Source organism: Leishmania major, chromosome 29, assembly GCF_000002725.2.
Source record: "Leishmania major strain Friedlin complete genome, chromosome 29".
NCBI classification, from domain to species: domain Eukaryota; phylum Euglenozoa; class Kinetoplastea; order Trypanosomatida; family Trypanosomatidae; genus Leishmania; species Leishmania major.
Window position 1 is genome coordinate 1,010,210 of NC_007270.2, and position 20,436 is coordinate 1,030,645.

Consider the following 20,436-nt stretch of genomic DNA (forward strand, 5'->3'; position numbering starts at 1 on the left):
CAGCATCAGCCTTGTACTCGAAATGTGACACGAAAAGGTTCGAGTCGACAGCCGTACACGTTTTTCCTTGCTGACACCTTTTATACAGAACTCGCCTCATTACCGCTTCTCTCATAGTCGGACCCAGCTACCCACCCCTTGCTCGTCCAAACGTGGTTTCCGCCAGCTGTTCTGCGCCCTCTCGCGCACTGACGGATGCCAGTCAAGGACGACGACGAACGAGTGTACATCCCTTCCTGTATCTAAAGAACACACACACGCCTCTTGTTATCGCAACAACAATACAAAAAGGAAAAAACAACAACAAAACCAAAAGAAACTGTGAAGAAGGGAAAACAAGCAATCACAAATTCGATCACTTTTTTACCTCTTACCCCCAACGTGTCCATCTCTCTCTCTCTGCCGTACAACATGAGTGAAACTCCACTCAACCCACCCTACCGCTTGTCACAGGCCCCATCGTGTGGTGCAATGCAGCGGTAGACACTCGCGTTACAACAATGCAGACCCAGTCATCGCTGCAACGAATACTACTCGCTCCGCACCGAAGATCGCCGCGCAGCAGCCCCCATCATGCAGGTCGCCACCTGGTGCATCTCCTGCGCGGTCGCACGGGCTGCCTCAGCCATCAGGCAGTGAGGCTCGGGCAAGATACGGTCCAGTCACGCGGACACGTCGCCTATCACGTGAATGGTACAAGCGTGGTCATTGTCGCGGGTGGCCCCAACGCAAAGTCGCCCAGGATTTCACCGGCAATATTTGCAGCGATGCATCTCCCTAATCTCCCCCCACACGTCGCAGGTACATGATTCTGCCACCACTGGAAGTGGTCATGCATTGACCGGGATAGGGGGGCTGCTTGGCTTCTCCACACAGAGTGGGTACTGGGCCCTGATACCACGCTGAGGTATCCCCCCGCCATCAGGGGGTTGGTCATGTAGAGGAGAGCAACGAACGAGCAATCCATCATCGAGTATAAGAAATGAAAACAGACGAAAAAGAGACGAGAGTCCTGCAGTGCGTGAGGAGACAACCGTGCACGAAGAAAAGTGAAAATTCTGCTTATGGTGTGATGTCATTCTGGTAAGTACATCGTGATGTAAAATAGAAGACAGCAAAACAGTGATTAACGACCAAAGCACTTAGGTGCCTCTCTGCGTGCGCTGCCTTGCCTGTGTCTGTGAGAGAGTGGGTGAGTGAAGGAGTCAGTAGGTACTTGTTGAGAGGGTGCACGCGCCAAAGAAAACGTTGGGCGGCGTAGCGGACAACGGATGAGCGGTTGGCAGCGTAGGCGTCGCATCGTGGGGAAAGATAGCGTGCTTCGGGGTGGGATGGAGGGGGGGCTGTACATCTTCGCCTCTTCCCTCTTGCCCCCTTCGTCGCCCCTCTGTAGCCCCTCGACGTCCAAAACTGCCACCCTACAGAAAAGAAGACGATCAGCAGCGAAGCAGTAGGACAGCACAAACAAAAAAGGGAAAGAGACGGTAGTGACACGAGCAAAGAAAGAGGGTGCAAGGTGAAGCACCAAAAGAAACAGCCCAACACACACACACACACACACACACATGTAACAAAAGGCATGCACCATAACCCTGACAGGAGGCAGAGGCGATACAGCGCAGCGAAATCACCATGTGGAACCAACGGCAAACGGTATCGAAGGAAAAATGAGGGGGGAGGAGAAAGGTCAAAGAAAACGGAGACGAATCCGCGGAATGCCCTGTGAAAAGACGGGAGTGGGAGAGTGGCAGAAGAGGAATGCGGACGCAACGTGAAAAGAAGCTAAAAAAGATCTTGTTAGCGTAGGGGAAAGGGGGGAAGAGAAGGAGAGAGAGAGAGAGAGAGTGGTGGACAAGAGTGTACGACGACATGGCATACAAAGCAGAGAGGAGGGGTAGGAGAAGGAAGGAAGGGGTGGCAAGGGCTTCCCCCTCCCCTTCCACCCCTCCCCCGAAGCGAACATGAAACATAGTTCAACGAGACACCAAAAGAGGATGTGACGCAGCGCGAGGCAGTGAAACTAAAACAAACAGCGCCCACACACGCACACAAACGAAAACCCAAACAGACAAAAAAAGTATGCAAGAGAGGGGGACGGAGCTCTCACGGGGAGGAGGGGGGTAGTGCAATCGAAAAGGAGAAAGAAAACGCACAGGCACACATATATGTATACATCTACACAGCAGCATAACGAGAGGAAAGGGGAAAGGTGCTAAAAGAAGAAGGTACACCAGAGAAAGGAAAAAGGAGAGAGAAACAGGTGGGGAGCATATCTCAGCACAAAGGGTGCGCGCTAACCTGCACTCATGCTTACATGAGCCGCCGCTCGCCATATTATGCGAAAAGGGGGGAGGGAGAAAAACAAACAAAAACAAAGCAGCGAATGGGCGAGCAAGTGGGGGGAGGGGAAGAGTAGGGGGGAGAGCGGCAGGCGGTACAACTGTGGCGAAGAAACGCAGCACGCACACAAACTCAGACGAGCATACGGCCGACACAGCAAACGCAGAAAGGAAGAAAAACAAAAATCCCTGTCAACGCAAAAAAGAGGTGGGGGAGTACAGACAGAGGGGGGGTGCGTGGGTTCCTCTAAAACGTAAGGTTCAGCGCAACACGCGCACACAACCACCGGACTCCTTCCCTTCTGCAGACGAGTACAAGCCGAGAACCTTGCCGAAAGGAGAAGAGGGATAACCAGCAACGTTTCGGCCCCTGCGGAAAGCACTAGTTCACCACCCCCGCTGCAGTGGCGTGGCGCACGTCACGTCACGTCCGACTACGAACGCGGAAGCTTGCCCCACCGCGGACAAGGCAGAGCTAGTGGTGGGATGATGGGGTCGAGGGGCACGTTCGGTAACAGGCAGCTTCCTACAGGCTCTGGTGCAGAGAAATTTCGTACACCAAGGGCCGCAGGCTGCATGCCGTCTGGCGAGCCGCCCGCTGCTGCCGTCGTGCCCCCGGCGCGCGCGGGAGACGTGCTGGTTGGGCCCGCTTCCGGGGAGGCAAGAAAAGAGCCGGGGCAGTGACTCTGTGACCCCATAGCGGCCGATGTGGCAAACGGCTGTTGCGTTGGAGACTGTAGCGAGGCCGCGTCGACGCCCAAGGTGCTCTCACGCGGTGCCATCGTCGGCGTTCCCGAGGCGCTCGATAGCATGGGCACGGCTGCGGCAGGCGGCCAGGGCTGGCTGGCGACGCGGACAAAGGACGGCTGAGACACCGAATACGCGAGAAGCGGAGCAGGTGAGCCGGACTCCACCACGTATGCGAAGTTTCCACTCCCGGAGTGTCCTTGTGAGGTGGGCGAGGTGAGTGGCAGAGGTGAAATAAGCTGAGTAGTCGTCGAGGGCGGCTGATGGGAAGAGCCGCTCTGCATAGCCGCGGTAGTGCCTGCCGCGGCCTGATACGGGTAGAAGGGGTTCATCGACGTCGCCGGGGCGGGACCAGAGATGAGCATGAGCCTCTGCCTCGCCGGCGGGGTGGCTGCGGCGCTCGATGCGGTAAAGGGTTGCGAGGGAGAGTGGGCCTGCAGCACGAATGGTTGCTGCAGCATCTGTGGCTGCGTGGCCTGCATGGGTGTGTTGGGCTGCGAGAACCCTGGCTGCGTTGCGGGGTATCGTGAGAAAGGCGTCGCTGTGCTACTGCTCATCCGAGCAGGATCGTACGAGACGTTAGACGGCGGCTGTGGGGGCTGCATTAAGTTCACAAGGGAAACGGACGCGGCGTTGGTGGCTGGGGTGCCAATGGTAGCCGCGGTGGATGTCTCGCCGGTCTTGTGCTTCGCCGAGTGAATCCCCAGCAGCTGCGAATTGGAGAACTCTGTTATGCTGTTGGAAGCCGATGGGGTCCTGGACACCTGTGAGGGATAAGGCGGCGTCAGATACAAAATGTTGCCCTCAGGCAGGGGCCCATGTGGCACCTGGGCAGAGTCTGTGGCAGAAGCGTACGGAAAAGAGATAGAGGCGCTACTCGGGTTCGGATCGATGAAGACCCTTCGTGGATCGTATGGATTAAACATGGACAGGGGGGGGGGATGACACGGTGAAGAGAGACGCGCTGCACACGCTTACCAACACTCACAGCACCCACGCGAGGAGGAGTGCTGAAAGCGTGCACGCACGCAAACACAAAAGACAACGAAGGCGACCACTTACAACAACAATGAAAAAGGCACAAATCCCCAGACGCACACACTCACGGGGGGGGGGAAACGGCACAGAAGACACGAAGAAGAAGAAAAAGGAAAAAAAAAACAAAAACAAAGAGAGACGCCGCGGCTGCAGTAGCAGCACCCCTCTCTAACACTTTTCAGCCTGGCCTGCTCTATTTAGAAGAAGCCTTTCTGCAGGGATCCGATGCGGAGAGGTTGGCAGAGAACAACAGAGAGCAATAGCGAATGAGGAAGGAAACGGGAGCAGGGAAAAGAAAATGAAGAAAACGAAGAAGAAGAGAGAGAGAGAGAGCAGCCACCACAAGGTGAAAAGACAAGCTACCACGATGGCACGCAAAGGAGCTACCGCGTGATTGGGAATCTTCGTGGGATCAGGGTCTCTGTGTGTAGAAGCCGCCGGTGTGCGCACCTCTTTCTCAAAGTGACTCACTACTTCTTTTCGTTCCTTGCTCTCCCGCTTGTCTATCGCAGATTTGTATTTTGGCCTGTTCGATATCGTTCCCCGCTACCTAAACGCTAGAAAACACATATATACAAACAAAAAAAGACAATATGGAGAGGCGGCGAAAGGCGAGATAAAAGGGGAGGGAGGGGGAGGGGGACACAGCATCATATCAATGACAGCGCAGAGAGATGGCGTGTGCGTGTGGACACTTCCTTTCCTTCGCCAGCGTTTGTGTGAGAAGAGAGAGATGGACAAACGGGGGAGAGAGAGTGACACCGAGTCTGTGAGTGAGCCAGCATACTCATGTCCATCGATCCGACTTCTGGGGGTGTGTGCGATCGCGCCGCTTACATCGAGGCCGTAGCGGTAGGAACAGAATGCGTCTTTTACACAAGACCATCGATAACCGTATATGTTGTGTTGATGTCCTAACAAGAATGTGGTACAATCTCTCCTCCCAGCTTCCTGTCTCATCGGGCAAAAACATGAAAGGGGTCGGATGAGCGGGACTTACTTTGAAGGCACGAACAGCGGAAATAGCGAGGGAGAAGGGACCCATAAGGCCACTGTGGTCCCCTCTCAAAGAAAATGAAAACCAGACGTAGCCGTGACAGGTAGTAGAGAAATCCTGCTTCCACGGGAGGAAGAAAAGACTAGTCGATCGTGCCCCAATCTCGTCGCACCGCGATGTCCACAGAAAAGAGCACTACGAACAAAGAGAGGAAAGCCATAGTCCTTCCGCAGGGACTTGTGCGCCTGCCTGCTGGATGAAGAGGAGAAACAAAGAAAACAAGAAGGAGAGTGCGCGCGGGAGTTCGACGTCGGCATTCAGTGCCCCAGGCAACGCCTTCGCCACGGTGAAGTAACGGTGTACTGTACACGAGGAGTCCGCCAAGGCCGACAAAGGTGAGGTGAGGTGAGGTGAAGAGAAAAAACAGCAACCCACAAAGACACACAGAGGGGGTGGCCCAGTTGGGCACGATATAAGAAAAGACAAGGGAGTGAAAGAGGTACACGGCAAAGAGAGACACACACACAGCAAGCGTTGCACACGCATACACACACGCACGCACCCCTGCACACGAACAGGTGGACACTCACACTCGTGGCACCAGAAGAGGAAGAAAACTCAGAGGCAAACAAAATTAGCCAAGCCAGCGTAGCAGGGGGCGGACCCAAAGCACACACACGCACACGGAAGGTTATAGGGCGCATACATGGGGAGCTGGAGCACAGAGGAAAAACGAGGTCGAAAAAACAGCAGAGAGGAAGCACACGCTAAATGGAAAAAATCGCGCGCACGAGCACAACAAGTGCGCGAAGAAAGTGGTGCAGCAAAAACTGTAGAGAAGTGAGCTTTTCTACATAAGCACAGGTACAGAAAAGACACGGGCATCGCCTTGTTTTCTGTGACACTTTCACGAGTGAGCAACACCGGATTGAGAAGAGGGAGGACGATGAGCCGCAACGAGTCCAATACACACGTACCGATCACAAAGGTACCGTAAGCAGCAGCAGCAAAGCAACACTCAAAACAGGAGAGGTCATGACTTCTTCCTTCAAAGTGCCCACCATCTCTGACGCACAACATACGTGAAACTCCACTCAGCTCTACCCACCAAGTCTGTCGCAGGCCCCATCCACGTGGGGCGAAGCAGCGCTGGACACACACGTGCTACAGCAATGCGCCGACGCAGTCATCCCAACACCGCCCCTCTGCGAGACTCTACTCGCCCCCCCCCAACCCACGCATCGCGGGTCGCTACCCAGTGCGTCTCCGCGCGGTCGCGCACTCAGGCGCCCCACACCAGTGGGGCAGTGTGAGGCCCGGGGGTGGGATACGTACGAGTCGCGCTGACACGTCGCCCATCACATGGATGGCACCAGCGCATTCGCTGTCGCAGGTCGCGCCGACGCAACGCCGTATACGACCTGGCCGCCGACATCCGCAGCGGCAAACCGCTCTGGCCTCCCTCCACGTCGTAGGCACCTGGCCCTGCCACCACCAGAGGCGGCTCGGCATCGGCAGGGGAATAGGGAGAGGCTGCTTGGCTTCCCCACGCAGAGTGGGAGGGGGGGGGGGTGCACTGGCCCTGAGGTACCGCGCATGGAGGGGTGTGTCCCCCCCCCTGTCATCACGGTTGAAGACTTCAAGAGGGGAGAAAAAGGAGTCCAAAGTCAAGGGCACCGCAAGAGGCACATACGGACGCACAGGTGCTCGAGGATAGCGAGAGAAAGAGGCATACAAGGCTGCGGAGAGGGAGGGTTGCATGGGTCGGCAACTACAGAAACAAGCGGCAGACGGCTCTTTCAAAGGAGAAGCAAAACACGTTGATAACAATGAGGATGAGAGGGAGAGGGGCAAGAGGAGAAGCAAGACCAAGAGAGAATGACGCGCAAAACACAAACTTAAAAGTTCGCTTTCGAAAACGTGCACGCACACTCAAGACGCGGAAGGGCGGCGATGTAGCCCGCCGTCATCGAGGAAGAGGTACGCAAAGGAGTAGGTATAGGGGCACACTCGTCGAAACTACCATCACAGCGCTGATGGCAGCCCGGCCCCCTTTCTGTCAAGCCGGTTGAAATAAAGGGAGATGAAGAGCGCAGCACAAACTACAAACGATGAGCTTCTTCCTCTCACGGAAGAATGGAATGAGAGCAGTGTCCCCTCCCCCATCGAACTAGGCGCCGCGGGCAATGATGACAAGCTTCTCCTGCCTGTGTGGACTTCCCGGGTTGCGGTTCGACCTCCGTCATAGACACACACACACACACACACACCTGTTGCGTAAGCACTGTAGCGCTGCGTGCACTGTTATTGTTTGCGTTTCTTCTGTCCTTCGCTCTTTGCGCACGCGCCTGTTTGTCTTGCTACGCTCCAGGTCCCCCTTCCCCCTGTGGATACTCAGCTACGATCGGAATGCGTGGGTATCACAGATTCGTGTATGTGTGTGTGCTTGGGGAAGCAACCAAGAGAGGAAGCGAGGGCAGTTGGACTGTAGGCAAGGCAAAAAGACGAACAATAGCAGTGAAAGAGACGATAGCAAACCAACTTGATGACGCCAGAAACGAACGAAAAGGAGCGAGGAGCTGCGCCCACAGTGGTAGTCAGCGGACGGAAAACCGAGTGAGTGTGGGATGCAGGCTTGTTTTCATAGCTTGTTGGAGTCTGACAAGTGGGAGAGAAGAAAAACATATGCTCAAGGAATAGAGAGGCGTGTACACGGGTGTGCAGAAGTGTCTGCTTGTTTGCTGGTGTGGACGTTGCACGTTCTTGCTGGAATGCCCAAGTCAGTGTGCGTATGTGTGCGCGTGTGAGAGAGAGAGAGGAGTTTGTGCGATGAGAAAGAGAAATGTCGGGGGTGAGGGTGGCGATGATGCACGGCACGCACCAATAGGAGGAGCGAGAGCGAGAGCGAGAGTGAGCAAAGCGCGTCTGAAAGGGCACTTCAAAGCACAGAAGGACGGGTAAGCCGCGCTACCCTTCCTCTGACTGCTGACAGTGGTGTCGGTGTGTGTGTGGGGGGGGGGGGGCATATACTTCAACCTACCAGGCCCTTAAAGGTGTGTTTAACTGTCTGTGGTCTTCGCACCGGAGGTGAATACGTCAGTACAAATGGAGGTGAGAGAGGCGCAAAAGAGTTGGCGGCGTCACTCACGGAACTCATGGGCTCTGGCGCAGAGTCCGCGCCTGCTCTCCCGAGTCATCTCTGCTGACGCTAGCGCGTTTTCGGTGCCTCTGCTAGTCCCGAAGATATGGATGCCATTGTCTTCCCCCGCTGGAGGGGAAAAAAGGGGGGAACAATAGATGGCGGAGACTCTCTGCGGAGCCTGGAAAACGCGTGGAGACGCAGACGACGAAAATGAAGCCACCGCAATCAGCGAAAATGCACCAAAACAGGAGGAAAAAAGACAAGAAACGTGAGAGGCACAAAGCACCACATGATGGACGAAAGGGAGGAGGAGCGACACGGAGAGTGACGGTGGAGGAGGCTGTAATCGAGAGCATCACCGCGCGATGTCTGGGAACAAGCTCTCTTGCCGTGCACACACACACACACACACACACACACCGACGCAACACTCCGGACGATTAATTTCACCCACGCACGTGCCCATGGAGGATTGTACTCGTCGAACAGGTAAAAGAGAAGGACGTCAGAGTCAAAATGTCTTACGCCTTGCGTTGGAAAAAGTACAGCGACGCCAGGGAGAAGGGCGGGTTCTGCGACTCACCCACCTTTTCATCATTAAATAGGAGCCACTTGCCCGTCGCGCCATCCTTGATGTGGCAAACGTAATGCCCCGTCCGCGCACTCGCACCCATGTGACTGATCATCGCTGTGAGCTCGTACGAGGCGGCCCCATCGGTAGCCGGCTGTGGAGCGCGCACTGAAGTAGCGTTGTGGGTCGGCGCCAAACGCTGCTGCTGCTCCTCGGCGTGCAGCGGTGGCACGGACTTGATCTCGTCCGCGATGTGCGGATGGCTGAATATGTAGTCGATAGCGCGCTCAACGTTCATGTTCGTCTGTAAGAGGGCGTAGCGCGCGACGTCCATCTCGATCCCCATGCTAACCACCGACACCAGTGCCACCTCATCTACTTCCTGCTGCGGAGCGCCCGCGAGGGCATCTACCGTAGGCTGTCGTGCAGGGGAGACCGACGAAGCAGGCATCAGCACCTCACCTGGCTGCAGCCCAGTGCCGCGGTAAGCCTCCAAATCGAGCTTCTGCGGCACCTCCACATATGCATCCATTTTCTTTGTGTTGTGGGCAGTCATGTCGAAGTACGTGCGGCGAATGTACACTGGCAGAACATCTGGGAAGCTGGCGAGACGGGTGACGGTGTAGTACACGGCCGATTCAAGGCATGCTTCGCACCGGCACTCGATGCCGCTCGGCGAGGTGGCTGCTTGCAGGCAGTCCTCCAGCGAGCACCGAGGCCGTGTCGCGTCCATCTCTGCCTCGCTTGCAGCAGCCGCAGCAGACGAGGCCGGCACTGGATCGATCGGGATCGGCAAGGATAGGCATTTGTCCGTCTCGTACGTGTAGCGCACTCGCTGGCACTTGCTGCACTGCATACGCTGTTCAATCACCATCTCCATGACACCAGACGGGTGAATCTGCTGCGGCACATGGCCGGCACTGGTGCTGCCGCTGCTGTTGAGGCGCACGTGCCGATGCATCTCTTCCAGCAGGTAGAGCAGGTACTCCTGAGCATCCTGCTGAGCGCCGGTAGAGAACTCAGGGTGCTGGTGGGCGTACACCTTCTTAAAGAGGCGGGGGCAGATGCCGTTGGTGAGCTCGTGGCCTTCCCGGCTGAACTCACCGGAGAGCAAGCCGGCCGCCACACGCTCCGTCTGGCAGTGGTGGCAGTTGTACGGATCCGCGGTGCACTGCGCCTGATGCGGGGTCGACTTAGCCGGAAAGAAGGAGCGCTGGAACGGGCCCAGCGACATAAGGCACTGCACAACGGATGCGAGGTAGCAGCTGTTGCCAATATTCTCGATGCCAGTGTGGCCTGGGCCGTAGGATGGCACCAAGGACACGCCGGCCTCCGTGATCTTGTTGAAGTCAAACTGCGAGGAGTAGTCGTACTCGAGCTCGCCCATCGTCTTGGCGGTCTTCTTGGCAGTTTGTACGTCAATGCCAAAGTGTGCCATGTGGGCTGCGAAGTGTACGTCATCAACGTCATCGTCGCAGGCGTAGCAATAGTAGTCGGCGCCCTGCGCGGTGATGGTACCAAGCTTGACACATGCCGGGTGTCCTGTCAGCTTATAGTGCTGCAGTGCATGGCCCTGGCCCCCTGCCTCGGGACGAGGGCAACCGATTGCACCGCACGTGACGCACATCCAGTTGTTCACGTTGCATCCGCACATCTCCACAGAGCAGATGTCGTCGGAAGTGGGCGGGCAAACAGCAAAGGGGCTCGCCAGCTGTTCGAGGCACACCAGGTGAGGGCATTGCGGCTTCTGCAGGCGGCCCACACCGCCATCAGCTGCGCTATCCTGCGCGCCTGGCTCCGGCGCGTTGATGATGCCGCTGTACGCCTCCACAGCTAGGTCCGGTACTTGCGCAAACTGCACCTGGCAATCCGCGCAGCACACCGCCGTCTCGTACTCCGCGGGGGCCACTACACCAAGGTAATTCACGTCCTTCACCTCATCCGTTTCCTTTGCGGCGAGCTTCTTGACGGTTGTGTACATGGCGTGCTCCCCGTGCACCCTCATGTGCTTCTCCAGGTGCTCGCAACACAGACCCGTGTGGCATGCCATACATACATAGACTCCGTCGCCTTGACGGCACGTGCGGCAGCAGTACGCGCACTCGTCGCGGTGCACTGTCTTTCCGGGGAACGGGGTCACTATGGCAGAGTCACTCCACGCGTGAGGACACGCCTCCTGCGTCACAGGGAACGGCATTGTGCGCGTGCGATCCGGGAGGCCGCTGGTAACACACAAAGATGCGAAGACAGGGATGCGCACAGACAGATATGTAAAGGGATTTGGCTGCAAAGGTGGAAGAAGGGTGGAGGGGAAAGGGCACGAATGCAGCAAGTAAAGAGAGAATGTGTTTCGACAGCACACACGAACGCGAGAGAAGAAACGAAAACAGAGCGCTAATGTTGTAATGCAGCCACGTGCGACGCACACGCCGAGGGACAGAGAGGGTAACAGAACGATCAACAGCGCCGCAACGGCGAAGGCGGCATGGAGGAATCACGTGACGTGGGGAAGGAGGCAGAGCCGCCCTGCACCACTATGGGGAGAGGGAGCATGAAGGTGTGAATGCGAGAGGGTTTGCTGATGCCCGAAAAGGGTAGAGCACATACATACTCAGCAGGTATACGGACACGAGATGGGGAGCTCTAGCGCCTGTATAACTGGAGGAACAGTCGATCCCGCCGCCGTCTCCCTGCAGTATATTCTTCTGTATTTGCACTTCCTTTAATCAGCTGTGTGGTCGCAAATAAACATGCGAGCAACCAAAAAGGGGGAGGAAATTTTGCTTTTCTCACCGTCTCCGTCATTCTCTGCCGTAAAGCATGAATCCAAACTCCGCTCTACCCGCCAGGTCTGTCGCAGGCCCCATCCGCGTGGGGCGAAGCAGCGCTAGACACACACGTGCTACAGCAATGCGCCGACGCAGTCATCCCAACACCGCCCCTGTGCGAGACTCTACTCGCCCCCCCCCCAACCCACGCATCGCGGGTCGCTACCCAGTGCGTCTCCGCGCGGTCGCGCACTCAGGCGCCCCACACCAGTGGGGCAGTGTGAGGCCCGGGGGTGGGATACGTACGAGTCGCGCTGACACGTCGCCCATCACATGGATGGCACCAGCGCATTCGCCGTCGCGGGTCGCGCCGACGCAACGCCGTATACGACCTGGCCGCCGACATCCGCAGCGGCAAACCGCTCTGGCCTCCCTCCACGTCGTAGGCACTCGGCCCTGCCACCACCAGAGGCGGCTCGGCATCGGCAGGGGGATAGGGAGAGGCTGCTTGGCTTCCCCACGCAGAGTGGGAGGGGGGGGGTGCACTGGCCCTGAGGTACCACGCACGGAGGGGTGTGTCCCCTCTCCGCTTCACCGGGTGGAGAGAGGAGAAAGAGAGCAACAAAAAAGGAACGCAGTGCGCATATACTTGAAGCAGCAAGCGATGAGTGACTACAGGACGTGCGAGTACGTGAGTCATCGAGAGAGAAAAGACGAAAAGCACTTCAGGGCAATGGTATGCGAAGCGAGAGAGCAGACAAGAGAAAACATCTGGTTGCGAAGTCAGGTGAAAGGGGAAGGGGAGTAGAGGAAAGGAAACGAGGCGGGAAGGGGTAAAACAGCAAACGACAACAATAGAGAGAGAGAGAACGTTCGAACGTGTGCAGGAGGAAAGGGGGAATGCAGCGAAAAGGTGTACGAAAAGAGATAAAGAGAGTCGAGGCCGGGGCCCGGGGGAGGCCATGAATAGACACCACGGTCACAACCGGCACTTTCTATGCTGTTTGTTTCGCTAACAAAGTGCGCAAAACAGAGGGGAACAAAAGAGAATCGGCGTGAGAGCACAGAGCGAAAAAGGGTGCCAGTTGTGAGAAGTGAAAGGAGCAGCCGTGGAGCGCGGCACAGAAAGGAGGAGGAGCAGGAGGGGGTGGAAAGGGCTTCCTGATGGGAGTCACCGTGATGCTACACTAAACGCACAAACAGATGACGTGAAGATGATGAAATAGGACGTTGGGAGGAAGGCAGCGTGTACATGTATGCACTCCCTTCTCCCGTACTCCCAAACTTCATCCCGCGTTTCTCGCTGTGCCCCCTTTCAGCTCCGTTTGGCACCTCTCCCTCCTCAGGCTGTGCGACAGAAGAGAAACAAACGCGTCTTGGAGAATGTGGTTGGCGCAATACGGGAGGGGGTGCCTAAGAAGTTTTGGGATACACATTCTTGAGCATGGGAAGGAGAAGAGGTACACGTAGCTTGCCCCGGTCAGAAAGGAACCCTGAGAAACAGGCGTACGCGCACATGGAGGCAGTAGTCAAGGTACGTCCCCCTCTGCCCCTCCTATTCCTCTTTTCTTTTTTTTCACACGCGACTACAAACCAACACAAGAAGACATCACGATCGGTGAGCGAGCAAGAGGTGAGCTTGTGTGCAGGTGAGTGAGAAGGATTTAATCGACCCAAACAATGAAGTAACAAATCGATGTCAGAAGATCGCAGAAAACAAGACAGCCCCAGCACATCAGTCAAACAAGGGGGATGAGAGACGCTCTTTACTGTGTATGGAGTGGGGGATGGCGAGTGCGGTGCAGACAAAAAGCAGCGAGCAACAACGTTAACGCTTTGGGCAAACAGGCGGCGCACCAAACTGAGAAACCAGAAAGCAAAACAAAAGGCTAAAGGAGAAGGTGCTGAGCGACACATCCAACACGCAAAGGGATAGCACAACAACAACGGAAAGAAAATAAATTTCATAATAATAAATAAATGAATAAAATAAATGAGCAAAAGCAACAGCAAGGAAGCAGGCAGGGGAGCGGCGCGATTAAACGCTCACATTCTCCTGATGCCTTTCTCTCACTGTTCATCTCTGTGAGGCGGGGCCAACAAAGAGGGGAATGCTAAACGTCCAAAATCCCTATCGTCTCTCCTTGTCTGCTGCACGTCGTGATAGATTCTCCCCCTTCTTTCTTCTGCTTCTCATTTCCATTGACGAACCCCCTCGCTCACCGCTCTGTTCGCTACAATCGAGGAAAGTGAAGTTGGGTACGCTTGCCGCCCTCACCCCGATCTACCTGAAGGAAGCAAGGAGGATAGAGTGCGCACGAGTGCAAAACGGGGAAGCACTTCACTTGTTTTGAAACTGAGGTGCGCGCTTTTCGACAAACGCGGTCATGCCCTCCTTCCTGTCGTGAGTAGAGAAGGTGGAGTTGAAAATCATAGACTCGTACGCCAAACCAGCCGCGAGCAACGTCTCCTGCGACTCGTTCACAGCCATTTTGGCCAGTTTCACGGCAATCTGGCTGTAGCTTGCGATCTTCTCCGCCATGAGCATGGCCGTCGGCATCAGCTCCTCGTGTTTCACCACGCGCGACACGATCCCTGCGCGCTCCGCTTCGGCCGCCGTGTACGTGTTGCCCAAGAGAACCCACTCCATCGCACGAGCCTTGCCAATCATGCGCGTCAGACGCTGCGTGCCGCCCAGTCCTGGAATGGTGGCCAGCTTAATCTCGGGCTGTCCAAACTTCGCCTCTTCGCTTGCGACAATGATGTCGCAGGACATGGCCAGCTCACACCCACCGCCGAGAGCGAAACCATTGACCGCCGCAATGATCGGCTTGCCGATGGTACGGATGCGGGTCAATGCTTGGAAGTCGCTTGACAGGACGCTTTCGGAAAAGGTGCGATCCTTCATAGACTTAATATCAGCCCCCGCGACGAATGCGCGACCCGCGCCTGTGATGATGAACGCGGAGCACGAGGGGTCCTTGTCGTACTTTTCCAAGTTTTCCATGAGGCTCTCCGACACGGCCCTGTTGAGAGCATTAAGCTGGGTGGGGCGGTTGATAGTTAACGTGACCACGGGGCCCACCTGACACGCCTTCACCACAGGCTGCGCGGCGCAGCGAATCATGTGAGAGTAGCGGAACATCACCGGCGGGATTAGGAAGTGAAAGACACTCGATTAAGCGTATCGGAATGCGGAGGAGGGAGCGAAGGGAGCTGAAGCAGGCTTAGGCGGACTTGCTGAAAAAGCAGCTTCGCACGTGCGTCAGTCTTCGGTAGGTGTGGAAGTTAAGAAGGGAAATAGTGTGGGCAAAAAGAGAGAGGGACGAGAAAATTTAGGGGGGAAGAAGGGCAAGCGTGTCAACGGCAGGTGCTAAAGGGAGAAAAGAGACAGAAGCGCAAGCAAGAATTCGAGTGAGTACAGCAGCAGCGAGGAGACGCAGGGGGTAAAGAAGATGGATGTAGAAGGGTGGACAGATGTCCCGTTGGACGTGCGCGGGATCACAGATGCAAGCATCGCACGAACGTGGAGCACGTGTAACAGACCGCATGGAGCGCAGGCCCTATTGACCTCTTCGCTGCGGCCAAGGTCATCTCCGTTGGGCGAAGGCGACTGGCGAGGGGAAAACAAGGTTCCCGCAAGGTACAAGGTGTGGGCCCACATCCTCTCTTCCCTTCAAATGCGCACACACTCGCGGCCAACAACTCGCAGTGGAGGGTCGGGAAACAGAACGGTGAGCAGGGTGGGGGAGAGGCGATGAGGAAGAAGGGATTTGCTCATATTATGCGTGTGTGTGTGTGTGTGTGCCTTGCATGTTGGATGTTGTGTTTTCTGAGCTATTCAGAGCGAGATAAGAACAAAACGAAAGCGAAAACACACAGACATAAACAGACACACGCGTCAACGCACAACGACAATCACGAAAGAAAAATAACGAAACAGCTACGCAAATAGAACAAAATTCAAATGGAGAAGGCAAGAGGCACAGCGAGAGAGACACCCACACGCACACAGACGTACCATAGACCGAAAAGAGCGAAGGGAAGAAAACCTTATATATATATATATATATATATATATGCTTGTCTCTATGTGAGGAAGGGGGAGGGAGGGAGGAGGGAGGGGCAAAGGAGAAGAGGAGGAGACCCAAAGATAAGAGAGGCCAACAAGGGGGAAGAAGAACAAGAGAGACAGGAGACACATGTTCCACGAAGTGAAAGTGTAAGGGCCTTGACATCTTTTTTTTTCGTTTGTTCGCTATTGTCTCTTTCGGAGAGGAGGGGAAGAAGACAAAACACGGAAGAAACGGGGGCCGCGTCAGAACAGGCAGAAAGAGGGCGGAAAAGAAGATGAAGGAGAAACGGAGGGAGGGAGGGAAAAGCAGAAGAAACAAAAGAGACCGGTTCATACATCCAATCTGAACGAGAGGAGAGGGAAGGGGAGAGAGTGTGAGCTGGTTCAAACCACCAGCTCAGCAAGACCTCGCCGCGCATTCACTGCGCTGCTCCATAAAACACAAAAAAGGGGAGGAGACTACGGCGGTCACGTCCTTTTGTGTTCACTTGGCATCCTACAAGGAACGCGCTTGTAGGAGTGCGTGTAGGGTTTCTGTTTGTTAGTGCTGCTTCTGCCTTCACGTCATGTGTTTCCCAACCTTGATCTTCTCCCGGTCTTCCGTCATCCGTTTGATACGTGCTGTAGTATACACAGAGACGGCCCCATGCTGTGCCAGGAACCCGATGTAGGTGAAGGAGAAGCGGAGGGGGAGCGACCAATACAAGGACAACAGCAAAGATGTAGAGAACGATACTGCGTGGTGCGCCTACATAATTCGTCGGCGAACGCACCGTGCGTTAAACTCGACACAACGCACCTTTCCTCTTCGTATGTACATATGTGTTCCTGTGCTTCAACGCCCCAAAAAGGAAAAGGGATGCATGAGTGTTTATAGCCTCGAAGGTTTGCTTGTGAGAGATCGAGAGAAAAGGGAAGAAGGTAAAGCCGAGACAAAATCACAAGGAAAAGGCTAAAAAACGCATCGTCATCATGCTGTAACAACAGACACACTCGCGCACGTCACCCCCTTCCCCTTTTCCTCTCCCCAGTCACGCAAGGGTATAGAAAGGGTAGGCAGGAAGGGAGGAAAGTGAAAGGTGGAACCTGCACGCCAATATTAGTAAACAAAAACGTAAAGCAGAACGAAAACAACCTCCGGGAAGCACAAAAATCTTACTCCGGTATCCTGCACACATGCACGCAGTGGAGTGTGACAGTATCGCGAGAAACAACACGGAGGGGATGAGTGGTAGCATTGGAAGAGAGGTGCGCTTCATGTGAGCACACACGTGGCAGAGAGTGTATGTCATACCTTTGTGAATCCTGCTGCCTTGTACATGACATTGCCACAGCGGCCCTTCGCAGTAAAGGCCAACAAAAAAAAATAATAATGAAAAGACGACAGTCATAAATAGCAGACTAGAACACAACCTAGGAGTAGGGCAAGTCCATACAAAAGAGAACGAAGAAGAAAAGGAAAGCAGGTGAAGAATAAAAAAAAAAGCAGCCAACAGTGGACAAAAGCGCTGCACACCACCTTTCCTTGTAAGGGAAAAGCAGATACGAGGCAGAAGTCAAGAAGCTACATCACTCTCCGCCACTACAACACCATCTTATCAAGCTGTGCCTTTACATCCTTCTCCAGAGACTCCTGTGATCGAGCCACTTCCGTCTCCTTCTGTGCGTTGTTATTGATGAGGCGAGTCATCTGCTCCACTGCCATCTTGACCATCGCCACAGCACTTTCGGTGGTTACCCCATCAAAGAATTGGTGCTGAAGCAGCTCTGCGCACGTTGGGCGGGTGTCCGGGTCACGCTCGAGGCACTGCTTCACAAAGTCTTTCACGTCGTCGGAAAACGCGCCGGACTCAGGAAGCGTCGGTGTGCTTCCGTTAGCCATCTTACCGAGCAGCTGGTAGAGATTCATCTCCTCCGGCGGCGCCCAGGGGTTCTTGCCGGTGACAGCACCGATCATAGTGAGTCCCAGTGACCAGACATCGCTGCTAAAACCGTACATGCCTTGCTCCAACCTCTCTGGGGCCATGAAGCACATGGTGCCAACGTACGTTGACGACACAGCAAGCGTTTGAATCAGCTTCGACACACCAAAGTCAGCAATCTTTACGTGGCCAGTTTCGCTGATGAGCAGGTTGCTCGGCTTCAGGTCACGGTGCAGCACACGCTTCACATCATGCAGGTAAACCAGGCCAGACACCACCTGAAAGAAGACTGCCTTCAAGAGTGCCTCGTTGAGTCCGCCCCAAAACAGTCCGAGGTCCTTCACTGTGTACGGCATCCACTCCATCGGGATCACAATCGCATCGTCCTCGGCATCCCAAAAGGCGCCGTAGTTATTCATCACATACGGGGAATCGCCGCGGGCCATGAAAACCTGCAGCTCACGGTCCACCTCGTCTCTATGCGCCTTGGACGAGATGGGAATACGCTTCAAGGCAATCGATGTGCCCTTTTTGAGGCGCGCGAAAAAAACGTCGCCGCTCGCTCCAGCGCCGACGTTGCGCTTCGATGAGTAGTCAATGTCATCCTTCTTCACAGTACTCGGCAGCTCGCGGCCGTCTTTTGTGTACATACCGGCCTCATTGAAGAGGAACGCACGGAACTGCAGAGAGTTGTTGCTGTTGATTTGATAAGACTTCGAGTCCTGCTGGAACTTCTCCACAACTGCCGCATCCAGCGCGAGAGCGGGTCGATTCTTCATTGCTCTTAAAATGAAGCTATTATAGTTCCTTCTTGTAGTCGCCAATGTAGTGATTAGAAACCCTGTTTATTTTGCAGCCGTTATTATTGTTATTTTTACGGAGAGACAGAGAAAAGAAAGTCTGAGAGAAGCAGCGATAACACAACAACACAATCGTGCGCTGTGGTGAAGAGAGGAGCTGTCGTTTCTCGTCGGAGCTGCGCGTGATATGTAGGTTCAGCCTGCGTCCTCGGCACTTGCCCGACTGCTTCACGCGAAGCGCAGAAAAACAAAGAGTAGCACAGGCGTCTCAATCAACATCCCCAAAAGTCAAGAGGGACCTTGCGTTCGAACGCATACCGTGGAAGACACAAGTAAAGGGACAACCTCCCCAAGTGCTTTATGTTGGGGAACGGCTGTGGCTTCGCACACGGCGTCAAAAGGCAGACAAGCAGAGCGTTTTCATTTTCGCAACGAGTGGGACGCAAGCAAGCACGTAGCGATAGGGTGATAAGTCAGTACAGACAAACTAAGGGAGAGCACAAGGACTGCACACAAAACAATAAGCAATAAACGCGGCAGAGTCGAGTCATGACCATCAGGACCTTCCTCAGTGAAACAAATCGTCAAGATTCACGGATCCGCGCCCCGGTCCTTCAGTCGGTGAGCTTACCCTAGCAGATAGGCCCGCTGGCGATGGAGTGGCAAGAGGAGATGACGCCCCTGGTGAGACACCTCCACCTCCATTAAAAAGATATGTCACATTGCTGGTCGCCACACCTGCCGCGGCAGCTGCTGCTCTCTGCTCTCGCAAAATCCTTCGTTTCTCCTCTGACAACTGATGAGACACTTTCTGCGAGTTCTTTATGGACAGCAAGTTCGCTGCGATCGCCTTACCTATTGCCGATAGCTCGCTAAAAAGCTGACCGAGCTGCACAAAGAAGACGTTGGACGACGCCCAGCCGGTCATCGACGACTGTTCAAGAGCAAAATGAGTTGCCGTCATGGCATTTCCCAGAGAATCAATGTACTTCCGACCAAGACTCTCTAGCGCCTCCGATTCCTTCACGTAGTTGAGTTCTGCGTATCGTACAGCCGGGTTTTCCCCCGACGTGGCGCGAGACATGGCGTGCATCAGTTCGTTCTCCTTCATCTGAAGGCGACGACGCTGACGGTCGAAGTCTGTGAGTGCAGCCGCGACATTGCACGACATGTCTGCATTCACTTTCTCGATCTCCCTTATGGCAGTGCGTGTCACATCCACGCACGTGATTTTCGAGGCGCTGAAGTCATCAAGAAACCCTTTCAACCGACTACTGGCCTCGCGAATCTGTCGAAAATATTGTCCCAGTGGCGGGGCATCTGAGTCGCCGACATTGGAGCGATCGTCAACTTCCATGTCACAACAGCGATGAAACTGCTCGAGCGTACCCAGCAGCCGGTCTATTTTTCGCACCAAATTCTCGGTCGACTCAGTAATTCCTTCGAAATCGTCGACAAACTGCAGTAAACAGCGGCGAGTCTCATTTACAGCGGCGGACCGCTTCTTGTATTCTTCATCTCTAGTGCGCTCGAACACGCCAAAAAGTGACAGAAGGGATAGTTTTCCCGTGGTTAGCAGATGCTGCAAGCCATTCGCACCCCTGAACCTCTCCAGTGATGTACCAAGTGTGTAAAGCAGGTCTTGTATGCCACGTGTAGTTTGCTGAAGATTCATCGTTTCGAATTGTGGTGCGTTTAGCAAGATATACTGAAAAGATGCAAGCGGTTCTACTCCACTTTGCAGATGTATTTGTTTTCGATTTTCCTTGTCCAGCGAGAAGCAGCAGCAGATGTAAAAAGTGCAGAGCATTTGCAACAGTTGAGATGAAAAGCTAAACGAGCCCAAACACAGAGAAAGACAAGGTGATCAAGAGCAGCTGCTGACCGCTACCTGCTCGCAAAGTGCTGTCGAACAAGTTGCTTGTACACTCGTGGCCAACAAACATCTAAGGTGATAGTGTTCCAGACATTTTAGCATATCGTCGCTGAGACACCAAAAGGAAAACTTGCCTTTTGTTTTTTACCGTTCTTGCGTTA

General features: G+C 54.8%; 5 protein-coding genes across 5 annotated transcripts; all 5 read right to left on the minus strand.

Moving 5' to 3' along the window:
* Positions 1-2,773: 2,773 nt before the first annotated feature.
* Positions 2,774-4,012, minus strand: LMJF_29_2290 (hypothetical protein; the record flags this gene model as incomplete). Its single annotated transcript, XM_003722264.1, has 1 exon — positions 2,774-4,012. One exon carries the CDS (start codon positions 4,010-4,012, stop codon positions 2,774-2,776), a length of 1,239 nt encoding a protein of 412 aa, XP_003722312.1.
* Positions 4,013-8,784: 4,772 nt separating this feature from the next.
* LMJF_29_2300 (putative ubiquitin hydrolase) lies at positions 8,785-11,031 on the minus strand (the record flags this gene model as incomplete). Its single annotated transcript, XM_003722265.1, has 1 exon — positions 8,785-11,031. One exon carries the CDS (start codon positions 11,029-11,031, stop codon positions 8,785-8,787), a length of 2,247 nt encoding a protein of 748 aa, XP_003722313.1.
* A 2,912-nt stretch (positions 11,032-13,943) lies between these two features.
* On the minus strand, positions 13,944-14,747 carry LMJF_29_2310 (enoyl-CoA hydratase/isomerase-like protein; the record flags this gene model as incomplete). The annotated part of the gene is made up of 1 exon (XM_003722266.1): positions 13,944-14,747. One exon carries the CDS (start codon positions 14,745-14,747, stop codon positions 13,944-13,946), a length of 804 nt encoding a protein of 267 aa, XP_003722314.1.
* Positions 14,748-17,259: 2,512 nt separating this feature from the next.
* Positions 17,260-18,378, minus strand: MKK (putative mitogen activated protein kinase; the record flags this gene model as incomplete). Its single annotated transcript, XM_003722267.1, has 1 exon — positions 17,260-18,378. The coding sequence occupies one exon, from the start codon at positions 18,376-18,378 to the stop codon at positions 17,260-17,262; it is 1,119 nt and encodes a 372-aa protein (XP_003722315.1).
* A 589-nt stretch (positions 18,379-18,967) lies between these two features.
* LMJF_29_2330 (conserved hypothetical protein) lies at positions 18,968-20,209 on the minus strand (the record flags this gene model as incomplete). The annotated part of the gene is made up of 1 exon (XM_003722268.1): positions 18,968-20,209. One exon carries the CDS (start codon positions 20,207-20,209, stop codon positions 18,968-18,970), a length of 1,242 nt encoding a protein of 413 aa, XP_003722316.1.
* Positions 20,210-20,436: the final 227 nt, after the last annotated feature.